The sequence below is a fragment of the Dryobates pubescens genome, chromosome 22, assembly GCF_014839835.1.
Source record: "Dryobates pubescens isolate bDryPub1 chromosome 22, bDryPub1.pri, whole genome shotgun sequence".
Taxonomy (NCBI): Eukaryota; Metazoa; Chordata; class Aves; order Piciformes; family Picidae; genus Dryobates; species Dryobates pubescens.
Window position 1 is genome coordinate 15,347,197 of NC_071633.1, and position 26,951 is coordinate 15,374,147.

The 26,951-nt window shown below is 47.6% G+C and overlaps 1 protein-coding gene across 1 annotated transcript; it reads right to left on the reverse strand.

The window, feature by feature from the left end:
- Positions 1-1,638: 1,638 nt before the first annotated feature.
- Positions 1,639-25,239, reverse strand: HPS5 (HPS5 biogenesis of lysosomal organelles complex 2 subunit 2). The gene is made up of 22 exons (XM_054171821.1): positions 25,072-25,239; positions 24,554-24,664; positions 23,649-23,713; positions 22,423-22,615; positions 20,692-20,825; positions 18,873-19,088; positions 18,494-18,565; positions 17,591-17,679; positions 16,270-16,448; positions 15,156-15,314; positions 13,651-13,810; positions 11,402-11,525; positions 10,174-10,329; positions 9,388-9,462; positions 7,901-8,481; positions 6,563-6,686; positions 5,939-6,094; positions 5,060-5,179; positions 4,701-4,814; positions 3,658-3,764; positions 2,542-2,827; positions 1,639-1,733 (listed from the first exon to the last, which is right to left on the reverse strand). Exons 1-22 carry the CDS (start codon positions 25,177-25,179, stop codon positions 1,673-1,675), a joined length of 3,390 nt encoding a protein of 1,129 aa, XP_054027796.1. The 5' UTR covers positions 25,180-25,239; the 3' UTR covers positions 1,639-1,672.
- Between the last annotated feature and the right edge of the window lie 1,712 nt (positions 25,240-26,951).

Here is a 26,951-nt window from a genome sequence, read left to right on the forward strand (position 1 = left end):
TGCTGCTGAAGGTTGTGGTCAGTACTGCCTCCAGTGCCAGATGTCACCATTGTGTCATTGCTCCTCTCCTATCTCAGATGAGAATTCCTTTTCATACTATCTTTCTCCACCCTTGAGGAGCCCAGCAGGCTCATTTGATGGGGAAAAACCACCCCATGCTTTAAGGTTTAGTTAGAACTGAGATGCAGCTCAAGAGCAGAAGCGGTTCGCTGAGAGCAAGTCAGCTCTGCTGTGCTCAGCTCATGAGGTCAGGTTTGAGCTGGAAAAGCTGCTGACCTCTGGACTAACTTCATGAGCTGACAGCACCATGGTCTGTTGGCTGTCTCCACCCTCTATCCTCCCTCATCTTTCAGCACTGTTATGATCCTGCCATAAAGCCCAGCTCAGCACAGTGAGCACACCCTTTCCAGGCAGCATGCAGAGCAAAGTGGTGGTAGATGCTCTGGTTGACCTTCCAGCTCTTCCCCCCCCCCATTTGGCAACCAAAGCTGGGCTGATTTCCAATGGCTGAGAATCCAGCTGTGTCCACCTGCATCTTTCCTGACCTATCAGCACAAATGTTCTGCTGTCCCTGGTTTTGTCCTTCTGGGGCTAGCTCCAGAGCAGACAGTGGCTGTTGAGTGTGTTAACCTCAGGAGTGTCCAAGGCAGGGAGTCAGCAGCAGGAGTTTGTGTCACTGAAGTTTCCCTCACTTCCTCAGCAGAGGATTGCAACAAGCTAGAGAAGCAAACCCACAAATAATCCTGCCTTGCCCTTGCAAGCCAACCTCTACCTCCCTGTCCTTATGCCAGGTAAACCCAAGAGAGAGAGCATGGCTGCTGGGGTCTGCATGTACACCAAAGCACAAATGAGTTCCATGGAGGCTTTTAGCCTCTTGCTTGAAGGACTTGGAGCACAAGTTCTGTGAGGAGCAGGTGAGGGACCTGAGGTGGTTGAGCCTGGGGAAAAAGAGGCTGAGGGGAGACCTTCTGGCTCTCTGCCCCTCCTTGAGAGGAGGCTGGAGAGAGCTGGGGGGGGGGGTGAAAGGGGTCAGGCTGCTCTCCCAAGGAACAAGTGAGAGGACAAGAGGAAAGTGCCTGAAGTTGCACTAGGCTGAGATTGTTCCTCATGTCCTAAAGGGTTGTCAAGCCCTGGACCAGATTACCCAGGGCCAGGGTGGGGTTAGTCCATGGATTTGTTCTTTCCCAGATGCAAGACTTGTCCCTGCTGGATTTCATTCTAGTTCTTGAGCCTGTCCAGGCTCTAGGGCAGCACAGCCTTCAGGTGCCAGCCCCTCCCCTCAGTTTGGTGTTATCAGCAAAGCTGCTGACAATGCTCTCTGCTCCCTCATCCACATTGTTGATGAGTATATTGAAGAGTACTGATCCCAGTACTGACCCCTGTGGTACTGCACTAGCTAAAGGCCTCCACCTGGACTGTCAGACTTCTTTCTTTCAGCTGTTTCCTGCCCAACTCAGTACCTGATCATCCAGACCCCACTTCCTCAGCTTAGCTGCAAGGATGCTGGGGAAAGATATAAATGCTTTCCTCAGCAGACACCTGCCAGAGGAAGGAGGACTCAGTGCAAGTGACCATTTAGACAGGAGTTCATTTCTTAAGAGGCACTTTAATATACAATCATTAAAAAACCCACCACACAACCCAACATTCCCAGAGTCTTCCAAGTTGTCTTCTATGCTTGCTGAGACCACAAAAACCTGTCACACCTTTCCAACATGGTCTGAATCAGTGCTCTGCAATTGAAACAAAGAAGAGAGGGGGGAAAAAAAAAGGTCAAAGAGTGGAAAAAAGCAGCTAACAGAGAGAACAACTGAGGGTGGTGGCTTCCTAAAGAAAAGTTTGTCCAGAATGTGATTGCATTTCAGAATTAACATTGGGACATCCCAGTGCAGACCTTGTCTGGAATCACAGAATGGTCCAAGCCAGAAGGGACCTCCAAAGCTCATCCAGTCTGAACCCCCCTGCAGTCAGCAGGGACATCCCCAAATAGATCAAGCTGCCCAGGGCCTTGTTGAGCCTTACCTTGAATGCCTCCAGGGAAGGAGCCTCAACCACCTCCCTGGGCAACCTGTTCCAGTGTTCCACCACCCTCATAGTGAAGAACTACTTCCTGCTATCCAATCTAAATCTGCCCTTCTCTAGTTTGAAGCCATTGCCCCCCACCCTGTCACCACAGGCCTTTGTAAACAGTCTCTCCCCATCCTTCCTGCAGCCCCCTTCAGGTACTGGAAGGCTGCTAACAGGTCTCCCCAGAGCCCACTCTTCTCCAGGCTGAAGGGACAGGGGAGATCAGAGTCTGTGCAGGACTCCTCTCTTTCAAGTACATCTTCAATGTCTGATTTCCTGTTTCCTCCTTTCCCAGTTTTAACAGCCCATATTGCATAACCCATAGCTCTTAAATAACAAAAGCTGTCAGCTGAGTTTGCAAGGAGAGGTAAAAACATCCAGTGCTTGATCTGCTGTTAACTGCAAAGCAAGCTCAAAACCACCAAGGAGGTCCAAAAGGCGCAGCGTGGGTCTGCCGCTGCTGCTGCATCTTACCTCTGCCTTTTCTCAGCAATTCTCAGTATCTCACAGACACCAGCAAACCTCTCAGACAGCTCCAGTGTCAAGCCACACTCCTGCAAGAGAGGCAAGGCACGATTTGGGCCGATGGCCTTCGCCAGCAGCAGGGCTACGTTCTCCACAGTGATGCAGTCCGGGCAGGCCGGGCTGCCGTTGCTGACAGCGGTCCCGTTCTGAGGGCCCTGGTGGTGGGAAGCTGTGCTGTGATTCTGTGCTAGATGCAGAAGCAGCTTCCATTCTTCTGTGGTCTCTGGGAGGGAACCTAGATGTAAAAGGAGTTTGTTACACTCTGTGTAGAGCAAGGACTATTTTAAGCCTGCTGTTTTCAAGCTCGAGAGCTACCAGCGAGCAGATGGTGCCCAGAAGAGTACTGCCCCAGGGGCAAGATTCAGTGGTGGATTATGCACAAAGTTCCACAGCAGTTCAGTATCACAGAATTAACCAGGTTGGAAAAGACCTCCAAGATCATCAAGTCCAACCTGTTATCTAACACCATCCAATCAACTAAGCCATGGCACCAAGTACCCCCTCCAGTCTGGGTTTAAACACTCCCAGTGATGGTGACTCCACCACCTCCCTGGGCAGCACATTCCCATGGCCAATCACTCTTTCTATGACAATTTTTTTCCTAACACCCAGCCTAAACCTCCCCTGGTGTATGTAAGGCTTTGGATTAAGTCCAGAGACAAAGAATTGTTCCTGTCCATCTTAGGGCTACTGGGAATTATCTTCTGTGTTCTGCCATGGGAGACAACACTCCGCTTGTCCTACCTGTGGATGTGTGCTGGCAGGGAGTAGTGCTGTGCAAGGAGGATAGCTACTGCTCTAGCTAGAACACCAAATTCACCTTCATCTCCCCACTGAGGAAATGTTCAAGCATGTAGAGAACATCAAGCATTTTCTGGCACAACTGACTCCACACAGAGCACAAATGTGAAGACACAAAAGTGTCAACACCCACTGATGTGTTTCAAATATGCTGCACTACACAGTGCTGCCCAAAAGCTCAACTCAGCTCTGGACAAAGCAGGACACAGTAAAGGCAGTTCCTACATTATAGAAGTATGGTTACACAGATTAAGACTCACTAACCATCTTCTCCATTCAACAGGCTCAAATCATCCAAATGAGCAATATGAGTAAAGGCTTCTGTTCTTCTATCCAGCTCCAGGCAGAGAAAAAGGTATCCAGGCCAAAATCTTGAACAAGAGAGCAAAGGTTTCCAGGGATCACACACTCAGTCTAAACTCAAAGTCAGCAGTTATTAAGTGCTCATTTCAGTAGCAGTGAAGACAGAGGCCACTGAGCTTTCTGCATGCCAGAAATCACTACAGAGTGGGGACACAGGGAATGCCCCTTAACCAAAAGAGGTATTTGGCACATTAAATTGGACACTCAATGTTCACAGAATCATAGAATGGCTTAGTCTGGAAGGGACCTTAGATATAATCTACTCCAATCTCCCCACCATGGGCTGGGATGGCTCTCAACTAGATTCAACTGCTCAAGGCCTTCAACACCCCCAGGGAGGAGGCACCCACAAGCTCTCCAGGGAGCCTACTCCAGAGTCTCACCACCCTCATACTGAAGAACTTCTTCCTAAGATCCAGTCTAAACCTGCTCTCCCTCAGCTTAAAACCATTTCCCCTTGTCCTGTCTCTAAACACCCTTATGGGAAGTCCCCCTCCAGCCCTCCTTCCAATACCTCCTTCAGGTATTGGAAGGCAACTCTAAGGTCCCCCCACAGTCTTCTCTTCTCCAGGCTGAAGAACCCCAGCTTCCCCAGCCTACCCTCAGAGCAGAGGTGCTCCAGCCCTTGGATTATCTTTGTGGCCCTCCTCTGGACTTGCTCCAACAGCTCTGTGTCCTTCTCACGATGGGGACACCAGAACTGGATGCAGCATTCCAGGTGAGGTCTCACAAAAGCTGAGTATAAAAGCAGCAGAATCACCTCTCTTGCCCTGCTGGCCACACTTCCTCTCAATGTAGCCCAGGATATGATTTCCCCAAACAGGAAGGGTTTTAAAACAAAACCTGTCCAAGTAAGGAGCATTCAGGTTGTTTTCATTTGCACCTTTTGGGGGTTCAGAATAGCAGCCAGCCACATAGCAAGAGCTACCAAGTTCTCCTCTTACCCATGTGATTTGCAGATGTCAGCCATCCTCTCTTTTGTAACAAAGTCAGCTGGGAGTTTAATCAGCAGCAGGATGAGCTGGCTGTAGCCCCAGGTAAACAAATGTGCTCGTGGCCTAGAAGAGGAGAGATTCAGTTTTGAGATGTTCATGGTTTTCTCCAGAACATGAGAAGCAAAATGAATGCAAGACTGAGCCACCCCAGCAGAGCAGTCTGCAAAGTGTCACACACAAAGTTCCTCAATTCTTCCACGTGCAAAAATGCTCTAAGGGTTCAGTGACATCCAAAGTCTAAGCCAAAAGCCTGCAGAGCTATTAAAGCTTTTTGTTGCACTCAGGCCCCTGGGGGAACTCTGCTTTACCTGGGATTCCCCTCTGCATCCACAGTATTGGCTCTTTGTGGTGCATCGTGAGAAACTGCCAAGCACAGCCACTCCAGTCGGACAGATTCAGGCTGGAGAAGAGATCTAAGGAGAGATGACCTAGGAAAAAAGAAGAGAGGTGGAAAAAAAGCAGCCACTTACCAGCTTTAAACATGCCAGACATGGAATTGGAAAGATCATGGTGGGGGGAGGAAGGATGTAAAACTAAATCTGGAAAAGCCTAGAACGATCTCTGTCTCTAGAAACTGAGAGGAGCACTGCAAAGCAGGAAGTTTGCAGGCTGGGTTCCCTCAGGGGGGTTGTCTTGCTTTAAAAGCCAACCTAAGTATACAGGCTTGGGAAAAGGAACTGGAATCTAATGCTAAAGAACCACCAAGCAGATAGATACAGGGGGCTGCTTAGCCTGGAGAAGAGGAGGCTCAGGGGAGACCTTATTGCTGTCTACAACTACTTGAAGGGAGGTTGTAGGCAGGTGGGGGTTGGGCTCTTCTCCCAGGCAAGAGGACACAGTCTCAAGCTGTGCCAGGGGAGGTTTAGGCTGGATGTTAGGAAGAAGTTCTTCCCAGCAAGAGAGATTGGCCATTGGAATGGGCTGTCCAGGGAGGTGGTGGAGTCCCCATCCCTGGAGCTGTTTAGGAAGAGACTGGATGGGGTGCTTGGTGCCATGGTTCAGTTGATTGATAGTGTTGGGTGATAGGTTGGACTCGATGATCTCAAAGGTCTCTTCCAACCTGGTTAATTCTGTTCTCTTCTTTAGCTTACTGAGCAGCAGTACAAAGCGCCCCCAAAAGCCCAAGCCAGAAACTGCAGCTACACGAAGACAGCAGGCAGGTGAAAGAGATCCTGTATTCCTCTTACCTTTTATCCTCTGGCTTGGATTTCACCAGACTATCTAAATAGGCTAAAAAGTGAGCTGGATCATTCCTGCAAAGCTGTTTGATATCAGAAGGCAAAATGGAGGGGTAGAACTTGATCAAGGGCCGAAGAGCTGTTTCCCCAAATCTTTCATAAAGCCTGGAGAGAGAAGATAAAAGCTATGCAGTGATAGGGCTAGGGGGGAATGGAACAAAAGTGGAAGGGAGTAGATGCAGATTGGATGTTAGGAAGAAGTTCTTCCCCATGTGGGTGGTGAGACACTGGAACAGGTTGCCCAGGGAGGTGGTGGAAGCCTCATCCCTGCAGGTTTTGAAAGCCAGGCTGGAGGTGGCTGTGAGCAACCTGCTGTAGTGTGAAGTGTCCCTGCCCATGGCAGGGGGGGTTGGAACTGGGTGATCTTTGAGGTCCCTTCCAACACTAACAGTTCTATGATTCAGTACCAAAGAGCAAAATGATCACTGTTCCAAGCTCTCTTGCAAGTTCAAGATGCTTCTGAAAGGTGACCTCCTTAAAAGCATCCCAAGAAAGTTCATGAAATGTTAAGTGAACCAATTGCTGCTAGCAAGTTAGTAACAAGGAGAAGAGGAAAAGGACTTGGCTACAAACCTTTGGGCATGTACCAGTAACAGTGGGCTGTCATCCCAAGGCCCCAGGTCATGCAGCTGTTTCAGGATTTTCAGCATATCTTCATTTTCCATTGCTAAAGCCACTGGACTGTGAGAAGTGAGTTCTGCAATGGATCAGTGCCCAAGTGAGTAAGACAGGGGCAATGTTTATTTTCTTTACTTAAAGCTGTTGTTAAGCCTAAGGAGAAAAACTTAGCACTACTTGCTTGAAACTCTCCAGCTAAGAGCAAGGACAAGGGAAGAGATCCCACTTGTTCATTTCATAGGAAGCAACATCACTGACCTGCACTTCCAACAGTTCTGAACTGATACAATTTAGGCATGGAGTAGTGTTCTTGATATATTAACTGCTGAGGAGGCAGTTCCTCTCTCAGGGAGAAAACCAAAAGGACAGCCACTGCAGGCTAGATGGCTGGCTGAACATAAGGCAGATCTGCAGCAGTTTCCATAGATTACAACTGGCTCCTGCCAATAAAAGCTTCAGCCTGAATGTTGACTTCCCAGGATGCAGAATTCAACACCAGCCTCAATCCTGTGGGTATCAACCCACAGGCACAAGTGCAGCCCCACCACTGCAGACACTTCTGAGGCTCTCAGAATGCAACCAGTGAACAGATTCCCCAAAGCCCTAACACCATACACCAACCCTCAAAGGAAGATTGTGTTGTTTGACTACTCCACTGGTGCCAAACCAGTGGTGAGACTAATTCACTCAAAAGAAATGCATAAAGCAGAAGCTGAATACTGAGAACAGATGAGGTTCTGTTTCCCAGTGTCATCAGGAAGCTCTGGTTCAGGCTAAAGGGGCCTCCAAAAGACTAGAAAGGTTTTCTGTGGGAAAAGGGAGTCTGAAGTGATCACAAGCCACTCATCTGCATGGAACCATCTACTCTATTCAGCCTTGTTCCACATGAACCACATTTCTCTACAAGTCACAACTTCCATTTCCAGCATGAATACTGAAGGCCTCTGCTTCTCTGGAGGTTCTACTCCAAGATGCCTTTTTTTCTTTGAAGCACATATGTTTGTCTTAAATAGCTGTGCTCTGTAATAGCTACAGTGTGCCATCAACAAGCTCAGAACTGCAAAGTGGAGAGAAGGGAGGAAGAGACTCTGCAGGGAGCCAGCAGGCTTTTCTAAGTTAGCCTTTGGGGGGAAAGGCAACCAACCCACCCACCCCAAAATGGAATGAAAACTCCCCCCCACCAACCATTCTCCCTCTCCCACACTACATCTGCAGACACAAATGGGAACCTCAAGCTGTTCTCTCTTCTGTCTTGCTCTCAGTTTGTTGGCAATAAAAGCTTCCCCGAGTTACCTTTCAATCCTGCGACGTACGTTTCCCACACCTCAGGGCTGGCTGTGTACAGGGTTATAATGCACTGCTTCAGCCTTTTTAAATCCAAAAGAAAGAAGTAGCTTTGCATAAACCTGCAAGCCAAGGTCGACCAAGAAGCCAGTGGCAGACATCCCTCAGAGCTCTGCCCAGCAAACACTCGCAGCTCGAAACACAGCGTGGCCAACTCGGTCAGATCCTTCTGCACGTCTGGTGCAATGACACAGGGAGCAGACACCTGAAAGCACTGCTCCAAAGGGCCCTTCAAGTCAGCACTCTCTTCACACATGGTGTTGCTTACACAGTTTCCATCAGTATTTTCTTTTGCAGTGCAGTGTTCCAAGGTGTTGCTCTGTTCTTTGTCTCCTGGTTCTCCATCAGCTAGATCCAGCTGATCCAGGACTGCCCTCTGGTCTTCAACACAAGCAGACTTGATTGTCTTAACAGAGGAAGCAGAATGCTCTTTGCTGCCAAACCTTTCTTCTAGATAGACAAGCCATTCCTGTAAAACCCTTCTCAGACACTCTGGTTCCAGCAAAACCAGGGGATCCTGGAGTTTGGCTCTGCAGCATAAAAACAAGAAGTTTCACAGGTTGCTTGACAGTTCTGAGACGCCACAAGTGAAGCATTTGATGTTTTCAGTAACTCAAAGTGTGCTCCTGATCTTAACCCAGGGTTGGCTGAGACCTGGGGCTGTTTAGTCTGAAGAAGAGAAGACTGAGAAGGGACTTAATAAATGTTTATAAATATCTGAGAGCTGGGTGTCAGGAAGGAAAGGGAAGCCTCTGCTCTTTGCACCCTGTGATAGAACAAGGAGCAATGGATGTAAACTACAGCACAGGAAGCTCCACTGCACGTGAGGAAGAACTTCTGTACTGTAAGGGTCACAGAGCACTGGAACAGGCTCCCCAGAGAGGTTGTGGAATCTCCTTCTCTGGAGACTCTCAAGCCCTGTCTGGATGTGTTCCTGTGCAACCTGCACTGGATTCTATGCTCCTGTTCTGGCAGGGGGGTTGGACCTGAAGACCTCCAGAGGTCCCTTCCAACCCCTAACATCCTGTGAGTGCACCAACCAGCACTTAGGCTACTTAGACTATCAACAATTGATATTAGTACTCTGAGGTTCCCAAGACTTCTTCCAAAATGGGTTTCCATTTGTGAGGTGGTTTGGGGTTTGTCTGCTTTTGCTGGCTTTAGGGGGCTTTGTTTTGCTTTTCTTTGCTTGATTTTTAAAAACACCTTTGTACTTAGGACAAGAGGATAACACTGAGGCACCCAAATAAGCTTTCAGTGGGTTGGACTTGGTTTCAAACAGGGGAAACAATTAACCAGCCTGGATCCTTCCAGAGCATGTTAACAGAAGTTTAGAGCATGACCCTTACACACATGTAATTAATAAAACAAAATGCAAAGAATCCTTATTCTACCCAACCAAATATGCCTCCACACCAAAAAGGTTCCCCACTTACACAGCCTCTGCTGTTGCAGCCTTGAGATCTCTCAGAGGGTCCTCCTCTGCAAGCTGGCAGCTCTGTGGTTCTAGACTAGGGAGAAAAAAAACAACCCCACACAGTCATTTCAGCCTTACCTTTTTAATCATTTAAGTGAGGATTTCCTCAAATTTGAGGAAACCAACAGGAATTCCTTTATGAAAAACAATACAAGGCTTTCATGTCTAGAGAAGGAAGGAAAAGCTCAAGAGCAAGGATGGATGAATGGGGGGAACAGTTTTCTGGCTTGGGCTTTTGGCTCACTTGCTTCTGCTTGCTGGGGTTTGGGCTTTTGGCTCACTTGTTTCTGCAAGCAGGGTAAGGCAGCTATCCCAGGTTCCTGTCTCACTCTCTCCCCCTCTCCCTCAATCCCAGGTTCCTGTCTCACTCTCTCCCCCTCTCCCTCAATCCCAGGTTCCTGTCTCCCTCCCCCCCTCTCCCAGGTTCCTGTCTCACTCTCTCCCCCACTCCCTCAATCCCAGGTTCCTGTCTCCCTCTCTCCCCCTCTCCCTCAATCCCAGGTTCCTGTCTCACTCTCTCCCCCTCTCCCTCCATCCCAGGTTCCTGTCTCACTCTCTCCCCCTCTCCCTCCATCCCAGGTTCCTGTCTCCCTCTCTCCCCCTCTCTCTATCCCAGGTTCCTGTGTGTCACTTTCCCCTCACTTCTGTTGGGAAACCAGAGAGGCCAACCCCGCTGGTTGGCTTTGATTCAAACCATTACAATCCAGTAAATGCCACTGCTAGGAAAACAGGATTCTCTACTCACACTTTCTCTTCCTGGGGAGATGCTGCCAGATGAACAGCCAGCTCCTGCAGCTGCTCCTCAGCCTTTGCTTCTTGCCTCCCTCTGGTATCAGGGCTCATATGGAGCGTGCTGATCTTCTCGATCTTCTCGGTGGTTTTGCGCACAAAGCTGGAGACACTGGGAGTGGGAAGTTCAGACATTTGAAACAGGAAGTTCCAGCCCAAACAGCTTGAGCATTGCTCTTTCCATTCCAACCACGACTGCAGAAAATAACTTTACAGCCTGGAGAACTCTTGAGAACAGGATGAGAACAGAAATGACCCTGGACTCAGCACTGGTTAGGCCACACTTTGAGTACTGTGTCCAGATCAGGCCCCTCAAGGTAAGAAGGACATTGAGACACTTGAACGTGTCCAGAGAAGGGCAACAAGGCTGGGGAGGGGTCTGGAGCAGAAGCCCTATGAGGAGAGGCTGAGGGAGCTGGGGGTGTTTAGCCTGGAGAAGAGAAGGCTCAGGGGAGACCTTATTGTCTACAACTACCTGAAAGGAGGTTGTAGACAGGTGGGGGTTGGTCTCTATCAGGCAACCAGCACCAGAACAAGAGGACACAGTCTCAAGCTGTACCAGGGGAAGTTTAGGCTGGAGGTGAAGAGAAAGTTCTTCACAGAGAGAGTGATGGCCACTGGAATGTGCTGCCCAGGGAGGTGGTGGAGTCACCATCCCTGGAGGTGTTCAAAAAAGGATTGGATGTGGCACTTGCAGCCATGGTTCAGTAGTCATGAGGTGTTAGGTAACAGGTTGGACTTGATGATCTCTGAGGTCTTTTCCAACCTTACTGATTCTATGATTTTAATGTTTGTCCCCAGGCACCACAGGAAAGCTGCCCTTACTCATCCAAGTATCACAAAAGCAAAACCCCAAAACCATATTCAGTGAGTTTGCTCTGAACACAAGCCACAACCATACTCCAAAGGGTAACAGTGAACATTCTTAGCTGTTTAAAAACTGAGGCTGAAATCTTGGCTCCACTGAAGTTAGCAGCAGCTCTCTGCACCTTCCTCAGAGTCAAGAGGGAAGCTTTCCATGGCCTAGCAAACCCACCTGCATCTGCAGCACTTCAGTTCAGCCGGGTTGGATTTTTTTGGGGGGAGAACAGAGTATGACCTAAACCAGACAATGCTACAAACACAGAGGACAGAAAAAGGGGGAAAAGATGTAATGGATGAGTGAACCTGCTGCAATGCTTTACCTTTCTTTGACAGCTTGAAGAGAGACGAGAGGAGATGGGGAACGAAATGGCAAAGGAATACTGAATGGGAGGAATGTCTCATTCCGGTCAGCCTCAACCGTCACAGATGCATGAGAAACGGGCTCTAACAAATGGAAGTGAAAGAAAGAGTCATGAAACAGGGGCCTGGCAAAAACAATAATGGAACAATGAAACCAACTGCAAGTCACTGAGGCATTAATGGATAACCTGCATGGGATATTCTCCTACTTAACACTCAAGGACGTGGGGATCCAGAGTGCTCCTTGCTTCCCAGGGCTGTTTTAGTGCTGACTTTGAACCTACTAAGTCTCCTTTGCTCATAGTCTTTTGGCTCTTGGCTGCCCAAGGTTTCATCCAATCTGGCCTTAAAACACCTCCAGGGAGGGGGCATCCACAATCACTCTGAGCAAGCTTTCATGAACAAGGCAAATGAGGCTCAACAACTGAATGACAACTACCTTTAAAAAGCAGACTCCCAGTCCATTTAAGGGACAAAACCTTGATCTAACTCACTGAGAGTTATCTAAACACCTGGGAAAATGAATCCTTGTGGCATACATCAGTTCACAGTGCAGGAACACACAGAGACATGCAAGCCATGGTTAAGCTATAAATCACCTTTATTTTATTTGAATGGACTTAATAATTGAGCCCATAGCTCCCTGGCTTTTGATAACAATCAAAGGCAAGAGGGACTCCCCATTTCCCCCTCCCTGGCAAGAGGGACTCCCCATTTCCTCCTCACTCTTATACCCTTAACAGCATCCAGAATGTGTTTTGATGACTCCTTTTCCTGGCACAAACACACACTGTATCTTTAAGTGATGAAAGCAAGGAGAAAAAGATCCTTTTTAAGTAAAGATGAGACTGCACTTTGCAACAGCCAGCACTGTTGAGAGGAGAAGATGCTGCTGCTGCAGAAATTGCACCATCAGAACCCACAGCCTTTCTGGATAGTGCCTAAAGGCCACAAGTGATTTATGATTGCCTGGAAATGAGGCTCCTTTTGTTTGTTATGTAGATCAGAAACCTCAAAGCTTACAACTTCTTACGTAAGCGTGAGCAGGGAAACACTAAGTCCATTTCTCCTAAATGCCAGACCCAGCACATGTGCTTCAAGAAGCATCTGGAACTTCCCTACTTTGAAGCAATCAGCAGCAAGTTTGCTGTCTCCTGCTGAGCAGATGGAGCTTTTCTACCTCCTTAGGTTCTCAAACTACATCTCTCCATTTTAGAGCTCTGATGATACACTTCCCAAGTTTTCTCACTTTTAAAAGGGCAGTAAAGAGGCACTTGTAAACATCCTCAAGAGCTGGATGTAGGTGGAGGGACATGCAAATACAACTGCTACAACAAGCAGGTAGCTCAGCCAGCAGGAGAAGACTACTGACAATCAGAGCTGTTAAAGCCAACTTCTGTGCTCTTACTCCTCACTGTCATTTCCCCCAACAAAGCATCCAAAGTCTCTCCAACCTCAACTCCTACCCTCTGCATAAGCAGCTCACTGGAAAGCCTCTCTACCATACCTGGAACTAAAGTTTCTGCATCCCTCTCCCAGAGCAGAGAACAAGACCCATTACTGTCTCACTCTAGCTTTTGTCCAGAGACAGATATTTGCTAAGAAAACAAACAAAAGCTCCCTGGCTGGTCTAGATGTTAGTCATTAACAACTCTATCATCCCTATGCTAACCCTGTGAGAAAGTTAAGAACACATTGCAAGCCTACTGTTCTCCCTAACAAACTATAAAGCCAGAGCCAAGATTAAGAAATCCTCTCCTGGAACAAATATTACTGGACAAAACCAAACCTCACTTGAAGCTCAATGAACATGCTCATAGTCAGCTGAGAGAATCTTGGCATTAATGCTGAACTGCACATGAAGGGCAGGAAAACAACCTCAGTGAAGTTCTACCTTGGCAAAAGCCCTCTGGGCCTTTTGTTCTGAGTTTTGGGTGCTTTTAAGCTTGGATTTCTGTGGGGCCATCACTCACCCCAATATTTCAAGGAGGAGTTTGACTGGAAGGTGGAGTGACTGTTTCCATTGATCACATTAGAGGATTCTACCCTGGAGAGCCACCAGAGGATTCCACCCTGGATAGCCACCAGAGGATTCCACCCTGGAGAGCCAGCTAGTGAACTATCAGAGCACAGAGCCTACCCAATCACATGCCTGTAGAATCAATTAAAAACTGTACTCAAATCACAACTCTTCATTAAGAAACATTACCAAGTTCTACTTGTTCATCTTCCTGGTGTGCAGGAAATTCTTTAAGCCTCTCATCCTCTGAGAATGTTTGACTGTGGAGAGAACACGAGTCTTCATCTGACTGACTGCCTCTCCGACTGATAACACGATATATCCCGGAGTCCAAGACACTGAAGCTTTCCTGTCAGACAAGGGAGAGGATTTAGAGGTTGTGCAAGTTGTCCCTCTCCTTCTTAAACTTCCTGCAGTGAACTCAACCAACCAGTCATACAAATCACTTCACAGCACCTCCTAATTCACAGTCTGGGAAAGCCCTGTGGGACTGCATGTTGTGGACGTACCCAGAACGGGACACGGATGGCAGTGAGCTGCAGCCCAGGGACTTCAGAGATGTGAATGCTGCAATTGCTTTCAGGAAAGCAGCCTGTGGCACAACTGGTGTGCTTAGCACAAGACAAAAACCATCTCTGCTTTAGTCCTGCACCTGAGAGTGTCACTTCACCCCTTTGTACCTTCATAGCTGTGTCCTGATTAACCACATCCTGCTAGCACAATCACAGACCCTGCAGAACTGTTTAGTTCCAAGGCACATTCTTTTGCTCATGGTCAGATTATGCAGTTTCCATATCTGCTAATGAAAACTTGTCTGCCACAAGTGGAACTTCCATTTAGAAGTAAAGTTTAAACACCAAAAAGTAAACAATGTTGAAGTAAAAGCAGCAACTGAGGTGGGCTACAGGAAAGCTGGACAGGGACAGCCTGCAGTGACAGAACAAAGGGCAATGGTTTTAAACTAGAGCAGGGTAGATTTAGATTGGACACTAGGATAAAGTTCTTTACACTGAGGGTGGTGAGACACTGGAAGAGGTTGCCCAGAGAAGCTGTGGACACCTCATCCCTGAAGGTGTTTAAGGCCAGGCTGGATGAGGCTTTGAGCAAGCTGGTCTAGTGGGAGGCATCCCTGCCCATGGCAGGGGGGTTGGAACTAGATAGTATTTAAGGTCCCTTCCAACCCCAGCCATTCTATGAACTGGTATTAAAGTAACTATGAAGTATTTCCCCTTTCTTGAAAAGGGGCTGGGAAGCCAAGAAAACACCAAGCAGATGTATGTGTAAGAGAACACGAGAAATATACTTCATTTTTTCTCTTCCCCTTAGAGCTTTCTGCTTAAGCATCCTGGCGTGAGAGAATTGCACAGATTTTCTTTTCAACAGGGCTAGGACAGTTCTGAGCATTCAGATGTTCAGTTTTCACCACTTAAAACCAGAGTCGCAATCAAGATGACCTTTACTGAGTCACATTCAGACACTAAACTCAGCTGCAGAGAAAGCCTTCTCTGTATCAATCTTTGCTCTCATTTCAGCCATCAGCCACAAAGCAATACAGGAGAAAAAGTAGAGGCACAAGAGGTTAAACAATGCATGCAATGGGTCTCCACCCCACCTCATTTTCAAGGTGGGCAATGAGGCTACTTTAAGGCATAAAAATCTGGAAGGAAATCTGGATGCACCACCACTACACCTACATGAGATGAAATACTGCTCCTTCTACTGCTGCATGCAGAATCTAGAGGTTCCAGCTTTGAAATGAGCTCTTCCAGCTGCATAATGAGATCTTGTTGGGTTGAGGCATCCAGCTGAGACTTCAAATGCTCCAGCTTGTCTAGAGGCAAATTTTTCCTTGCCTGAAAGTACACAGTGCAACAGAAGCATTATTATTATGTCCAATGCATGTGAAAAGCAAGAGGTACCATACCTGCAGGCCAGTTTTCACCCTAAAAGCATGATGGTTAGAGCTTTGAAAAACACATGAACATGAATCTCAGAAACCTATCCTGGCAGTTTGGGCTGGGTGCTTCCTGCTGCTGCCACACAAGGAGCACCTCTGGTGCCCTGGGTGTCCAGCCCAGTGGGTGGACACAGGAAGCTGAATATTTCATTCCCATAATGTCCTCAATCTATCAGCAAGGTCTCACACTTCCCCTTTCTTCCTTTGCTGCTCCTGTGGGAGATGCTCCCTATCTGGTAATGGAAGGGGAGTTATCTCAAGGCCTCTTGGGCCTGGCTAGGCCTAATGCCAGGAGGAGAAGGGGGAAAGGCAATCTCAGATCTGGCCAGCTGAGATTAGCCTAACAGTGGAGCAGGGCGGGGAAGAAAGCCCTGGGGGTTTTGGGTGTACCCTCAGATAGGTAGAAGGGAAATGTTGGGAGGCTTTCTGGGTGTGCTGTAAGGGACTCTGTATGCTTTGGAATCCTTCCTGTCACTGTGCTTGTAGCTTCTGTAAAACACTTCACTGCTTTTCCATTTAAACTTTCCATCACTTCTGCAATCCATTTGTGTGAGTCTCATTTTTCCTTTCTGCCCCAGTGGGAGGCAAGAGAGGATCTGCCTTCAAACTGGGACATCTATGGAACTTGATGGAAGAGGAGGACCACCCTGGGAGGTGGCTGGGGCCCCATCCCTGGAGATATTCAAAGTGAGGCTCAACTGGGGTCTGGGCAACCTGATCTAGTTGAGGATGCTCCCACTGACTGCAGGGGGACTGGGCTAGATGACCTTCAGAGGTCCAACCCAGACCATTCTATGATTCTAAAGCAATGTGGAGTTGCATTGCCTGTTTAGAAAGAGGGATTTACTTACTCTGCAGGAAATAACTGAATTTTGGAAGAGACAAGAGACCCTGGCAGCAAGGGTCCAGTACCCTCTTCTCATCAGACGCTCTACGCAGCGGTCTACCAGCAGAAGGGAGAGGTGCACGACTTTGCCATTTGTGTGCAGACAGAACAGCTCATTCTTGTAAACTGCAATATCCTGAATATCTGCAAAACCAGATGCACAGAAATAGCTGAAGGACTGCATTTGTTAGTCAGCATTCCTTTCTGTCCCTGAAAGAAAGTGAAAGCATACTTCCCATCTGACTGCGAAAGCCTAAGGCGCCGTAGCAGAAGTGGCAGGAGGAAAACAAGGTCTAACGAGTCCCAGGCTGGCATCTAACAGCTATAAAGCACAGTTAAAAGCATCAAAACTTTCCAGAGTTGCATTTCTAGAAAGTACACTACAGTTACCAAAAAGCTTCCTGTTCCACTGAATGGAGATGTGATAAAGATGAGAAGTACATCGCTCTGAGCTTTGAAAGAGAAGGGAAACATCTGCTAAGAGGAAAAGTCTTTGACCTTCCAGCAGTTTGCAAATGAAACAGTTAATGCTGTATGCAAACACTCTGTGACAAAGGCAGTGGAAAGTATACCACAAGGCAGGGAGAGAAGGAGAGGGAAAAAGGGACTGGGAATGGGACTATGCCTATAAACACACAAGGCAAGTTTTGAGGGTTCATTCTTCTGCTTAGGTAACACAGGAAGGACAGGCTTGGAGTGGGTCCAAAGCAGGGCCACAAAGGTAACTGGGGGGCTGGAGCACCTCTGCTACAAGGACAGGCTGAGGGAGCTGGGGTTGCTCAGTCTGGAAAAGTGAAGTCTCTCCAGGGAGACCCAATAGTGACCTCCCAGTATCTGAAGGGGGCCTACATGAAGGCTGGAGAGGGACTGCTTACAAAGGCCTGTAGTGATAGGGCAAAGGGCAATGGTTTTAAATTAGAGTAGATTTAAGATTGGATGTGAGGAACAAGTTTTGCACCATGAGTGTGGTGGAACACTGCAACAGGTTGCCCCAGGAGATACTCAAGGTCAGGCTAGACAAGGCTCTGAGCAACCTGATCCTAGTAGAGGATGTCCCTGCTCCCTGCAGGGGGAGCTGGATTAGATGACTTTTGGAGGTCCCTTCCAACCCAAACCATTCTATGATTAACATCCAAGGATAAACCTGACAGAGGATAAGGAAAATATTTTCTAATCCTACCCTGCAATCCAGCAGCAGAAACTGAGCTTGAAAAGGCTCCACATTAGGCAAGGGCTTCAGAAGTGACAAAGCTAACAGGCAATATTACAAAGCAAAGATTCTTCACCTTTTACTTCACTCCAGAGTAAGACTTGAACACTTTGGGGAAGAAAAATATAAATTCCTTTTTCTGTCCAGGTCATCACACAGTGCTCACTGCAAGTAAAGCAGAGGTTAAGAGTAAAACAATTGTCACTGTAGTCACTGTAAAACATGCAGGGATGGCTTAAGTACAGCAAGTGAAGAGTGAGACAGTTGCTTAGGGTGGAATTAGGAGAATTTTTATGCAAAACAATGAAGCTGGTAATGTACATCAGAAAAACATGTAACTTCTGTGTTTTTAAAGTCTACTTTATCAACAAGATGCTATGCTGACAGAATGCTGCACCAGGAATGGTGGGGCCAGCAGGAGCAGGGAAGTCATTGTGCCCCTGGACTCAGCACTGGTTAGGCCACACTTTGAGTCCTGTATCCAGTTCTGGGCCCCTCAATGTAAGAAGGACATTGAGACTCTTGAACATGTCCAGAGAAGGGCAACAAGGCTGGGGAGAGGCCTCGAGCACAGCCCTGTGAGGAGAGGCTGAGGGAGCTGGGGTTGTTTAGGCTGGAGAAGAGGAGGCTCAAGGGAGACCTTATTGCTGTCTACAACTACCTGAAAGGTGGCTGTAGCCAGGAGGGGGTTGGTCTCTTCTCCCAGGCAACCAGCACCAGAACAAGAGGACACAGTCTCAAGCTGTGCCAGGGGAAGTTTAGGCTGGAGGTAAGGAGAAAGTTCTTCCCAGAGAGAGTTGTTAGCCATTGGAATGTGCTGCCCAGGGAGGTGGTGGAGTCACCACTCCTGGAGGTGCTCAAGAAGGGATTGGATGTGGCACTTGGTGCCATGGTTTAGTAGTCATGAGGTGTTGGGTGACAGGTTGGGCTTGATGATCTCTGAGGTCTTTTCCAACCTTATTGATTCTATGATACTCACGTCAAACACAGCAGCTTGGGGAAAGATAAAGACTGGGGGGAAGAGCTGGAGGTAGTGTAATGAGGATCCAGTCTGTGAAGGAAAATGATGACCTGTTACAAGCATAACCACAGCAGTACCACTTCCTCAATATTCTTAATTCTGCAAACACAAAGGCTGGCTTAAATACACACAGTCTGCTGGCAGCAGCATTCACTGTGGCAGCCACAGAGACAATCAAGGCTTTGGCATTTTTGATAACTACTGGCTTCTGTTATTAAGATGACAACTAGGATTAACACCTGGCTGTACAAGGAACTTAATTCATCTCCTCAACATGAATGCAGCAATTTTTAGCCAGCCTAGAAGCCCCAAGCAAGTTTATCACTCATGCCTCTACCTGAGAGTAACAACAGGGAGAGGTGGTGCTGAGAGCAGCTGCTTGAACTGATGAGTGCTTTGCACTTCCCCATCAAAGTTCACCTCCCACATCCTTGAGCCAGGCCGAGCACAGTATATCAGTGGCTGCTGATTCCCACTGTTTTTTCCAACAGGGAAGAAACAGGCTCCAAATTCTCCATCTCTCTCTTTGTTACCAATTTTCCAGAACTTCTCTCTAGTGGGGGAAAAAAGACAACAACAGAAGAATTAAAAAACCCCCCAACAAACCACAGCATACTTCTGAAGGCAGCATTAATAATGGCTCTGATGTTATGTTTTCCCTTGAAAAATGAAAGCATTAAGTGCTAGTTATGGTGCTTTAACAAAAGAACCCCAACAATCTATACTGACTATTCTAAAGCCTGTATGAAGTTTATGAAAGGCAGAGTAGAAATGTTTCTCAGATGTAAATCAGTGCTCAGAGCGTGAAGGTTTGATTTTTTCCCCTTTCCTGCAGAACCAGTTGGTCAACCTGGTGATGGGAAGATGATGCAAATGCTCCCACAAGCCATTTCCCATGGCATGAAAGGGAAGATGATGATCCTGAATAGTCAGCATGGATTTATGAAGGGAAATGCTGTTAATAGCTCCCCCACCAAGAGAATGATTTGACAGCAAAGAGCAGCAGAGGTTTATCTTGACTTCAGCAAGGCTTTTGACACTGCTCCTGCTCAAATCTTCACAAACTAAGTATGAGATGGATAGATAAGATAGAAAAATGCAAAGCTCTTAACTGGAGTAGGAACAATCCCAGGCACCAGTACAGCCAACTGACTGGAAAGCCCAGAAAGGGCCTGGGAGTGCTGGTGAACAACAAGCTGACCATGAGCCAGCCTGTGCCCTTTTGGCAAAGGCAATCAACAGCCTCCTGGGCTACACTGGGAAGTGCTGCAAGAAACTCAAATGAGATTATCTTTCCTCTCTTCTCAGCACTAGTGAGACATCTGGAGTACTGGGTCCAGTCCTGAGCATGAGAGACAGGGACATACTACAGCCAGTCCAGAAACAGGCCACAAGGACAACTAAGGGTTTGCAGCACTTATCCTGTAAGAAGTGGCTCAGGGAGGAACTCATCTGACCCCACATGTAAATACCTGATCAGAGTAAAGAAAGGAGTCAGTCTACTGGCAATGGCAGTGGTGCCCAAGGAAAGGACAAGAGGCAGTGGGCACAAATGGAAATACAGGAAATCCTACTTCAGTGTTAAGAAAAAGTTTTGCTGTTGTGGGGGTGGTGAAGCACCACCAAAGGCTGCCCAAAGAGCTTGTATCACAGTATCACAGTGTATTACAAGTTGGAAGGGACCTGAAGAGATCATCAGGTCTAACCCCCCATGCCAAAGCAGGATCACTTAGGGTAGTCCACACAGGAATGCGTCCAGGTGGGTTTTGAAAGTCTCCAGAGAAGGAGACTCCACAACCTCTCTGGGCAGCCTGCTCCAGGGCTCCATCACTCTCACTATAAAGAAGCTTTCTTCTCATGCTGAGGTGAAATTTTCTATGTTCAAGCTTGAACCTGTTGTTTCCTGTCTTATTACTGTGCACCACCCAAAAGAGCTTGGCCCCCTCCACTTGACACCCACCCCTCAGATATTTATACACATTGATGAGATCCTCTCCATCCTTGGAGCAGCTCAAAGCCTAAATGGACACCACCCTGAACAATCCGCTGCGACTCTGCTTTGAGGAGGAAAACTGGACTAGATGATCTCCAGAGATCACTTCAGAAACTGTGTGACTCTGCAAAGGCCAATATCTGACAAGTAAACCAGAACTTGCCTCTCAGTATCACACAGGTAGGTGCGTGTAAGTGAAGATATGAGCAGCCTTCCATCCAAATAATCAAGCTGAACAACCCGAGAATCCACAGTGGTTATAATCTGAACAGGAAACATCACAAAAGTAGCAGCAGCCTACAGGCAGGGGGGCAAAAAGAGAAAGAAAGAAAACATACTCAGTTCAGTAAGGTCTACTGCATTAAGCTAAAACTGCAAAATGCAGGAAAGATTCATGTAATGCTACGAATTCAGAGTTTAAGACAGAGCAGTTCCTTTCTCCTCCCCTTTAAGCATTGGAGCCTTGCTCTGGAAAGGCATAAAAGTCTGAATCTTTCCATTCCCAAAATCATTATTGAAGGCTTAAGGCAACAACAAAGATATTGTCCCTGTAGCATTCTGCCATTTTTTTATGAAGAGTGTGCTTGCTGTAACATGAAGAGGGGCTTCATTCTTGCTTCTGTAAGCTTTGTGCTTTTAATCAATTCTCTCAGCCCTTCCCACAGATACTTGCAGGCAGTGAACAGTTTGATAAGAACAAACTTGAGAGGTTACTTGATTAAACACAAACCAACACTTAAATTGCATTTAGGTGCTTTACATAACCTTACTTTCCCTACTACCCTGCAGCAAGCTACCCAAATGCTATTTATTATACAAGTGTCTCAGTTGGCATGAGGGGCAAAACAAAGTCACAGGCTTCTTACCCACCAGAAGCTACAAGGAACTGCACTCAAGTTTTCTAGCAGATAGTCACCATTTTTGACAGCTCAAACCTGTCTTCTTTGTCAGGAATGTGCCAAAGTGCACTACATGAGAGATTCATGGCATGAGCAGACACATTCCCTGGGCTTGCCCTTCTCACCTTTCCCCCCTCTCTTTCCACTACTGTTTTTTTATTGCCTTACATGTAGTTGCTTGCCTCTTTTAAATCAATTTTCTGTCAAAACCATTCATGAGGACTAGAAAGGACCTGGAAGTCTACCTACCATTTATTTCAACCCATCTACAGCTGTAAGAATGAGAGTATCCAGACAGAGCTAAGCAAAATCAGAGTCTGGGGCTGCCCTTTCTCAAGCTGTGCTCACTTGCTCCCTGAGACAGGACAAGGAGCAATGGATGTAAGCTGCAGCACAGGAGGTTCCACCTCAACACAAGGGGGAACTTTTTTACTGTAAGGGTCACAGAGCACTGGAACAGGCTCCTCAAGAGAGGCTGTGGAGTCTCCTTCTATGGAGACTTTCAAGGCCTGTCTGGATGTGTTCCCCTGTGACCTGAGCTAGATTGCATGGTCTGGCAGGGGGGTTGGACTCAATGATCTCCTTGGGTCCCTTCCAACCCCTGACATCCTATGATCCTGTGTGACTAAAACACACAGCTGAAGCTGTAGCTGGAACCTAAGGAATCCAATAAGCTCAGAAACACCAAGACCATAGACTTGGATAGTTGTAAGTTTCAAGAGGAGGAAGCTCAGCCAGGTTTTAATTCTGTACATTTGAAAGTGATTTTATGTTGCATTACTAAAACAGCTAGAAAAGGAGGTGAGGGACATTCACAGGTAAGGATTTCTATTGCCACTTCAAGAGCCTAGTTCTTCATCCCAACAGTCAAAGCCACCAAAACTCCACCAGCTGACAAGTCATCTTCTGCTCTGCTTCACTAAAATAGACAAAAAGATTCCACCTATCAGCCCCTGTGACCCTCTTCGTCTCAAACACAGTGTGTGACATTTTACCTTGCCTTGTTTTGATGTGTTAATCTTGATGGCTGACACTTTTCCCACATGATCTCCTACAAAAACACGCAGGGCAGCTGTGTCCCAACAGAGAGCTGTGACTTTCCTGCCCTTGTGCTCAGAGGAAACATAAATGCGTTCTGGCTTCCCGCGACGCTCCTGGTTCAGCTCCCAGACCACCACAAGACCTGAGCTACAACAGTTCAAAACAGAAAGTACAGTTTGAGGAGAAGGCTCCTGATGTTTTATCCATGACAAAAAAGATTCCAAAGTGTGGCCGTTTGACGCTGTGCCTTTAAGGAAGGGGCACACTGGCTAAATGTTTGTAAAATATTTTGGTTTTCTAAACGAATTTCATTGGTAGGATTGTGGGAGGAGAGATTGGACCCAGGGGAGTTGGGAACTTTCTCTCAGTCTTCCTTCCTTCGCTGTCCCTCTCGGCTGGATCTGCTTCTGGGATTCTGGCCAACTAAGATAAGATACTAACTCCCTGTGCAAGGCCTTTATTCCTTTCCTGCCCTGTTAACTGTCCTCGTCTCTTCTTCTACCTCTTTGGGGGAGAAGGGAGGTAGGGGGGTGAAGGGGGCACAGGGGGAAGCCCCTCTGTGGGGGGTCTGGTTTCTGGTTGAGTTCATTGGCTGTATATTCCTGTATATACTGTAAAATACCTGTATTTGTTGTGTTACATAGAATCTGTTTCCTTGTAAAATATACTCTCATTTCTCCGACTGGGTTTAGCCGTGGTCTCTTTCTCAGTGGGGGAGGGAAAGCAGAGCCTTTCCTTTCAAACCACCACACAAAGAAACAAAGAAAACCTAAGCAAAGCAGTACATCTCCGAGCTGGCTGTGCGCTTCCAAGTCAGGATGTGGGGAAACAAATAAGCATGCAAATGGATTTTAAGCAATCTAAGTGACAGTAACAACCAACTTAATGAAGGAATTGCTTCTGATGCTGAAAGGCCTCAGAGAGACATTTATCATGCTACCTTCACATGCATTAGCTCTCCCACAGATGTTCTGTTATGGAAATACTTATTCTGGAACAATTATTCCAGGAAGGGGGGGAAAGTTAAGCACACTGTGTGTACAGAGAACGACTCTGCAGGGGCCTCTACCAGTTAATTCCCTGCACTCTTCCCAGTGCTCAGCAGATGTTGAGGCCTGAATCTTAGAAGCTACTGTAAAAATACTTCTCCAGCATTCAGATTAGCAAGTACATTGCTCACCTGGTGGCAACAGCAACGTAGTCTTCGTCGTGCAAACAACAGGCAACCCGGGAAATGGCACCTTCCTGAAAGCAAGCATGGGAGTAAGTGCAGGGAAAAGCTTCTCTTGCACTGCCTTTAGCACTACATAACTCCTACTTTTAAGACATAAACCAGATTCATGTCACCACCACAGCTGCCACCACCTTGTTGTGATGTGGGTTTGGGCAGGTTTTTTTGTTGTTTGCAAACATTGTGCTCTAAAAAGATGCAGCTGACAGCATCAAGAGAAAAAAGCCATTGAAGTTCATTTTCTGATTTGAAAAGCACAGCAGCCAGTCCCTTCTCCTCAGCCCTATGGAAGCTGTTTTGCCAGGACTAAGTCAGATCTTCCCAACCTTAAAGGAAACAGCTGCATTCATGTTACAGGGGGAACAGCAGTGGCCCCCAGGGGACAGCATCTGGCTGTAGAAACAGCAATCCCTCTCTCACGACCTGCTTCAGCAAGAGCGAGCCAGCCTATCTTCTCTTTGTTTAACCAAATAGATCACAGTTTGGACATCCAAACATTGGTAGCTACCTACATGCAGGCTGCTCTGCTTTCATATTCAAAGTTTTCTTCTAATTCTTAAGTATTCAGGGGACTTTGCTGCTGCTGTTAAAAGTGAGAATTTGAAAAACCAAAGGTCTGACCCTCTCAAGTAATTTCTTTCACCTCTCATGAAATCTGTTACATCACACTCTTGGGGATGGCACTGCAGCATCACAACCTTTTTTAAGCTGAGCACTCCAAAACTTCACCTCATTTGGACCACTCAGCAAACTGAAAATGCCTCTTGACTCTTAATGAAAATGAACTTGATGTACTGTCTCTTTCCCAGACCCTTTTCCCCTGGAAACTTCTGTATAGAGTATTTTATCCTTACCTTATGGGTGAGAAAGAGTCTCTGCTTCCAGCCATCTTTCTGTATAAGGTTCAGTCCTCCTCCTGAACTGCCCAGAGCTAGCCATCGCTTTGACACGTCTATACAAGTGCACTGAAGGAATAAAGATCATAATTAGATGGCATTAGATGACTGCTAGCAAGTACTAACAACAGCATCTGTGGCAGTGTGAAGCATCCTTTTCTTCAAGGCTTCACTGTTCATCATCTCTGTGTGCCACTCCTGAAACACTGGCAGCTGTCAGTGTCTGGAGCAAGCAGGACAGCACAGCAACCATGTCAGGCTGCTTTATTTACCCCACAGCTGCATCAAGAAAACACACATACAGTGTAACAGGATCCTTTGTCTTCAAGACCTCTTCTTCCCAAAGTGTTTGTCCCCATGAGCCAGCATGCACACTCCCAAACCCAACAAGGTGAGTCCTGTGGTTTAATCAGCTAATAAACCATATAAGGTCACTATCTGAACTAAACCAAACCCCAACACCACCACAAACTCACCTTCAGACGACTAGAATCCAGCCTGAGGGCAGAAAGCAATGGATCCAAACACTCAAACTCTGCCAACACATGGTTGTAAGAGTCTGGAACTATTGGCACAGAGGCCATTGATGTGCCCAAGCAGCCCTACTCACTCATGGGTGCATCACAGATTCAGCTTTCAGTTGTACCTGCCAAAAAATAAACGAGTTCTTGATTAGTTCACTTCTTAGTATTACAACTCTTCTTCTATGTTTAAAGCAGCATTTAAAACCAAATGTCTGCTTGTTCAAGCAACATTAGGTTTGCTTGCCAAAAAAAGGCCCCAGATCTGCAAAACTAGACCCTGCTTCATCTATAAGAAGTCTTTGTTGAAGTTCACTTCAGAAAACTTAATCCATCAGCCACCTAACCGTGGAAATATTTAAGTTGTAGCTATATTTACAGCCACTTGTGAAACAAGTTCTCCCCATCCAGGGCAAAAGCCTTGCTCTGTGCTAAAATGCACACACTGCCACTACAATACACCCTTGATTTGAATCTAATTTTCTCAAGGAAAGCATTCAACCTTGGATTTTATACCTACATCATCTTCTCCCCACCTCCCAGCCTAAATTTAAGGCTTATTTTCCTCAGTTGCTACCAGATACAGAGCTATCTGCATTTGTGCATCTTTAAAGGCAAACATAAACACACACAAGCTGCCCTTTCCGTAGTGCCTCCTTTGCAGCACCCAGGGCAGATAAGGTGGCATGAAACCCCAGGCACAGGCTCGTGGTGTTTATTCCTGAGCAACACGTGCTTTAAAGGAATCTCTTGTTGAGAGCTGTATGTTACAAAACCATCACACTTCATACTCAAGCCCTGCTATTTCTAACTAACGTTTGGCATGCGATCACGTAAATTCAACAAACCCTCCCCAAAACACTGTCATGTGAAACCTCACGTTTCCGTACCAGCGACTGACTGCTCACTCTTCACCAGGGAGCAGGAAAAAGGAAGGCGGACTTTCAGCCAAAGAAACTGAAAACTGTCTCTTCGAAATCCTCAAAAAGTCTTTAAAATCTGAGATTAAGAGGTACGAGAACATCCCTACCCCAGCGATAAAGTCTGGACAGTCTCTGGTGGCTTTAAAAGCATCGTTTAAGTTCTGCATTAGAGTATGTGGCCCAGAACGCCACCCCAGTGCCCGTTTTACACGTCCTATCGCAAAGAAGGTCGCAGAAAACCCGAGATTTTAATCATTTCTCGGAAAACAGCAAGCGGCTGGCGTCCGCCCCAGCGCTGAGCACTCGCTGCCCGCCTGCCAGCTCCCGCCGGAGAGAGCACAGCCACTCCACCTGCTCCTGCGAGAGCGGCGGAGTGAAGCCAGGTACCGCTTAGAGCTCGGGAGAATCCCACCCCGCGCAGCAGCAGCTGTCCGGCCCGGGCGGGCAGGGATGCCGCTGATCCCGCCGCACCCTACGGACCGAGCCCCGAGGATTCCCGAAGGCCTGGGCGGGGCACCGAATGCCGGCACCAAGGAACGGATGCCAGGGAACCTTACCGGCGAGCAGCGGCGCACGCAGCAGCGCTACGAAAGCGGCGGCAGCAAAAGCTACCGCTGGACAGGCCTCCTGCCAGGAACTGGGACGGAGGAAGTCACGGGAACGGCGGTAACAGCGACTCTCTGGAACCCAGACGGCCTCTCCTCCCTCAGACGCACACCGTCAGCAGGTCGGTCTCCCCCAGGAAGGAGAGCGGAGGAGAGCCAAGTCCTACTGCGGGGCCGCAGACCGTGCTGCCAAGAAGCCCCGCCCGCTCGCGGTCCGCCGGCCCGAGCCCGCCTCTGCTGCCCGCGGGCCCCGCCCACTCCCCTACGCCACCAGCCGTGGCCCCGCCCCGAACCTCGCGGCACGTGA

Coding starts and splice junctions, on each gene's coding strand:
- HPS5 (XM_054171821.1), bottom strand. CDS start 25,179: ATGGCCTCTGTGCCAATAGTTCCAGACTCTTACAACCATGTGTTGGCA. Junction 16,449..17,590: donor ACTCTGGAGTGAAGTAAAAG/GTGAAGAATCTT, acceptor CTGGTTTTGCAG/ATATTCAGGATATTGCAGTT. Junction 11,526..13,650: donor AGATGAACAAGTAGAACTTG/GTAATGTTTCTT, acceptor TCCATTTGTTAG/AGCCCGTTTCTCATGCATCT.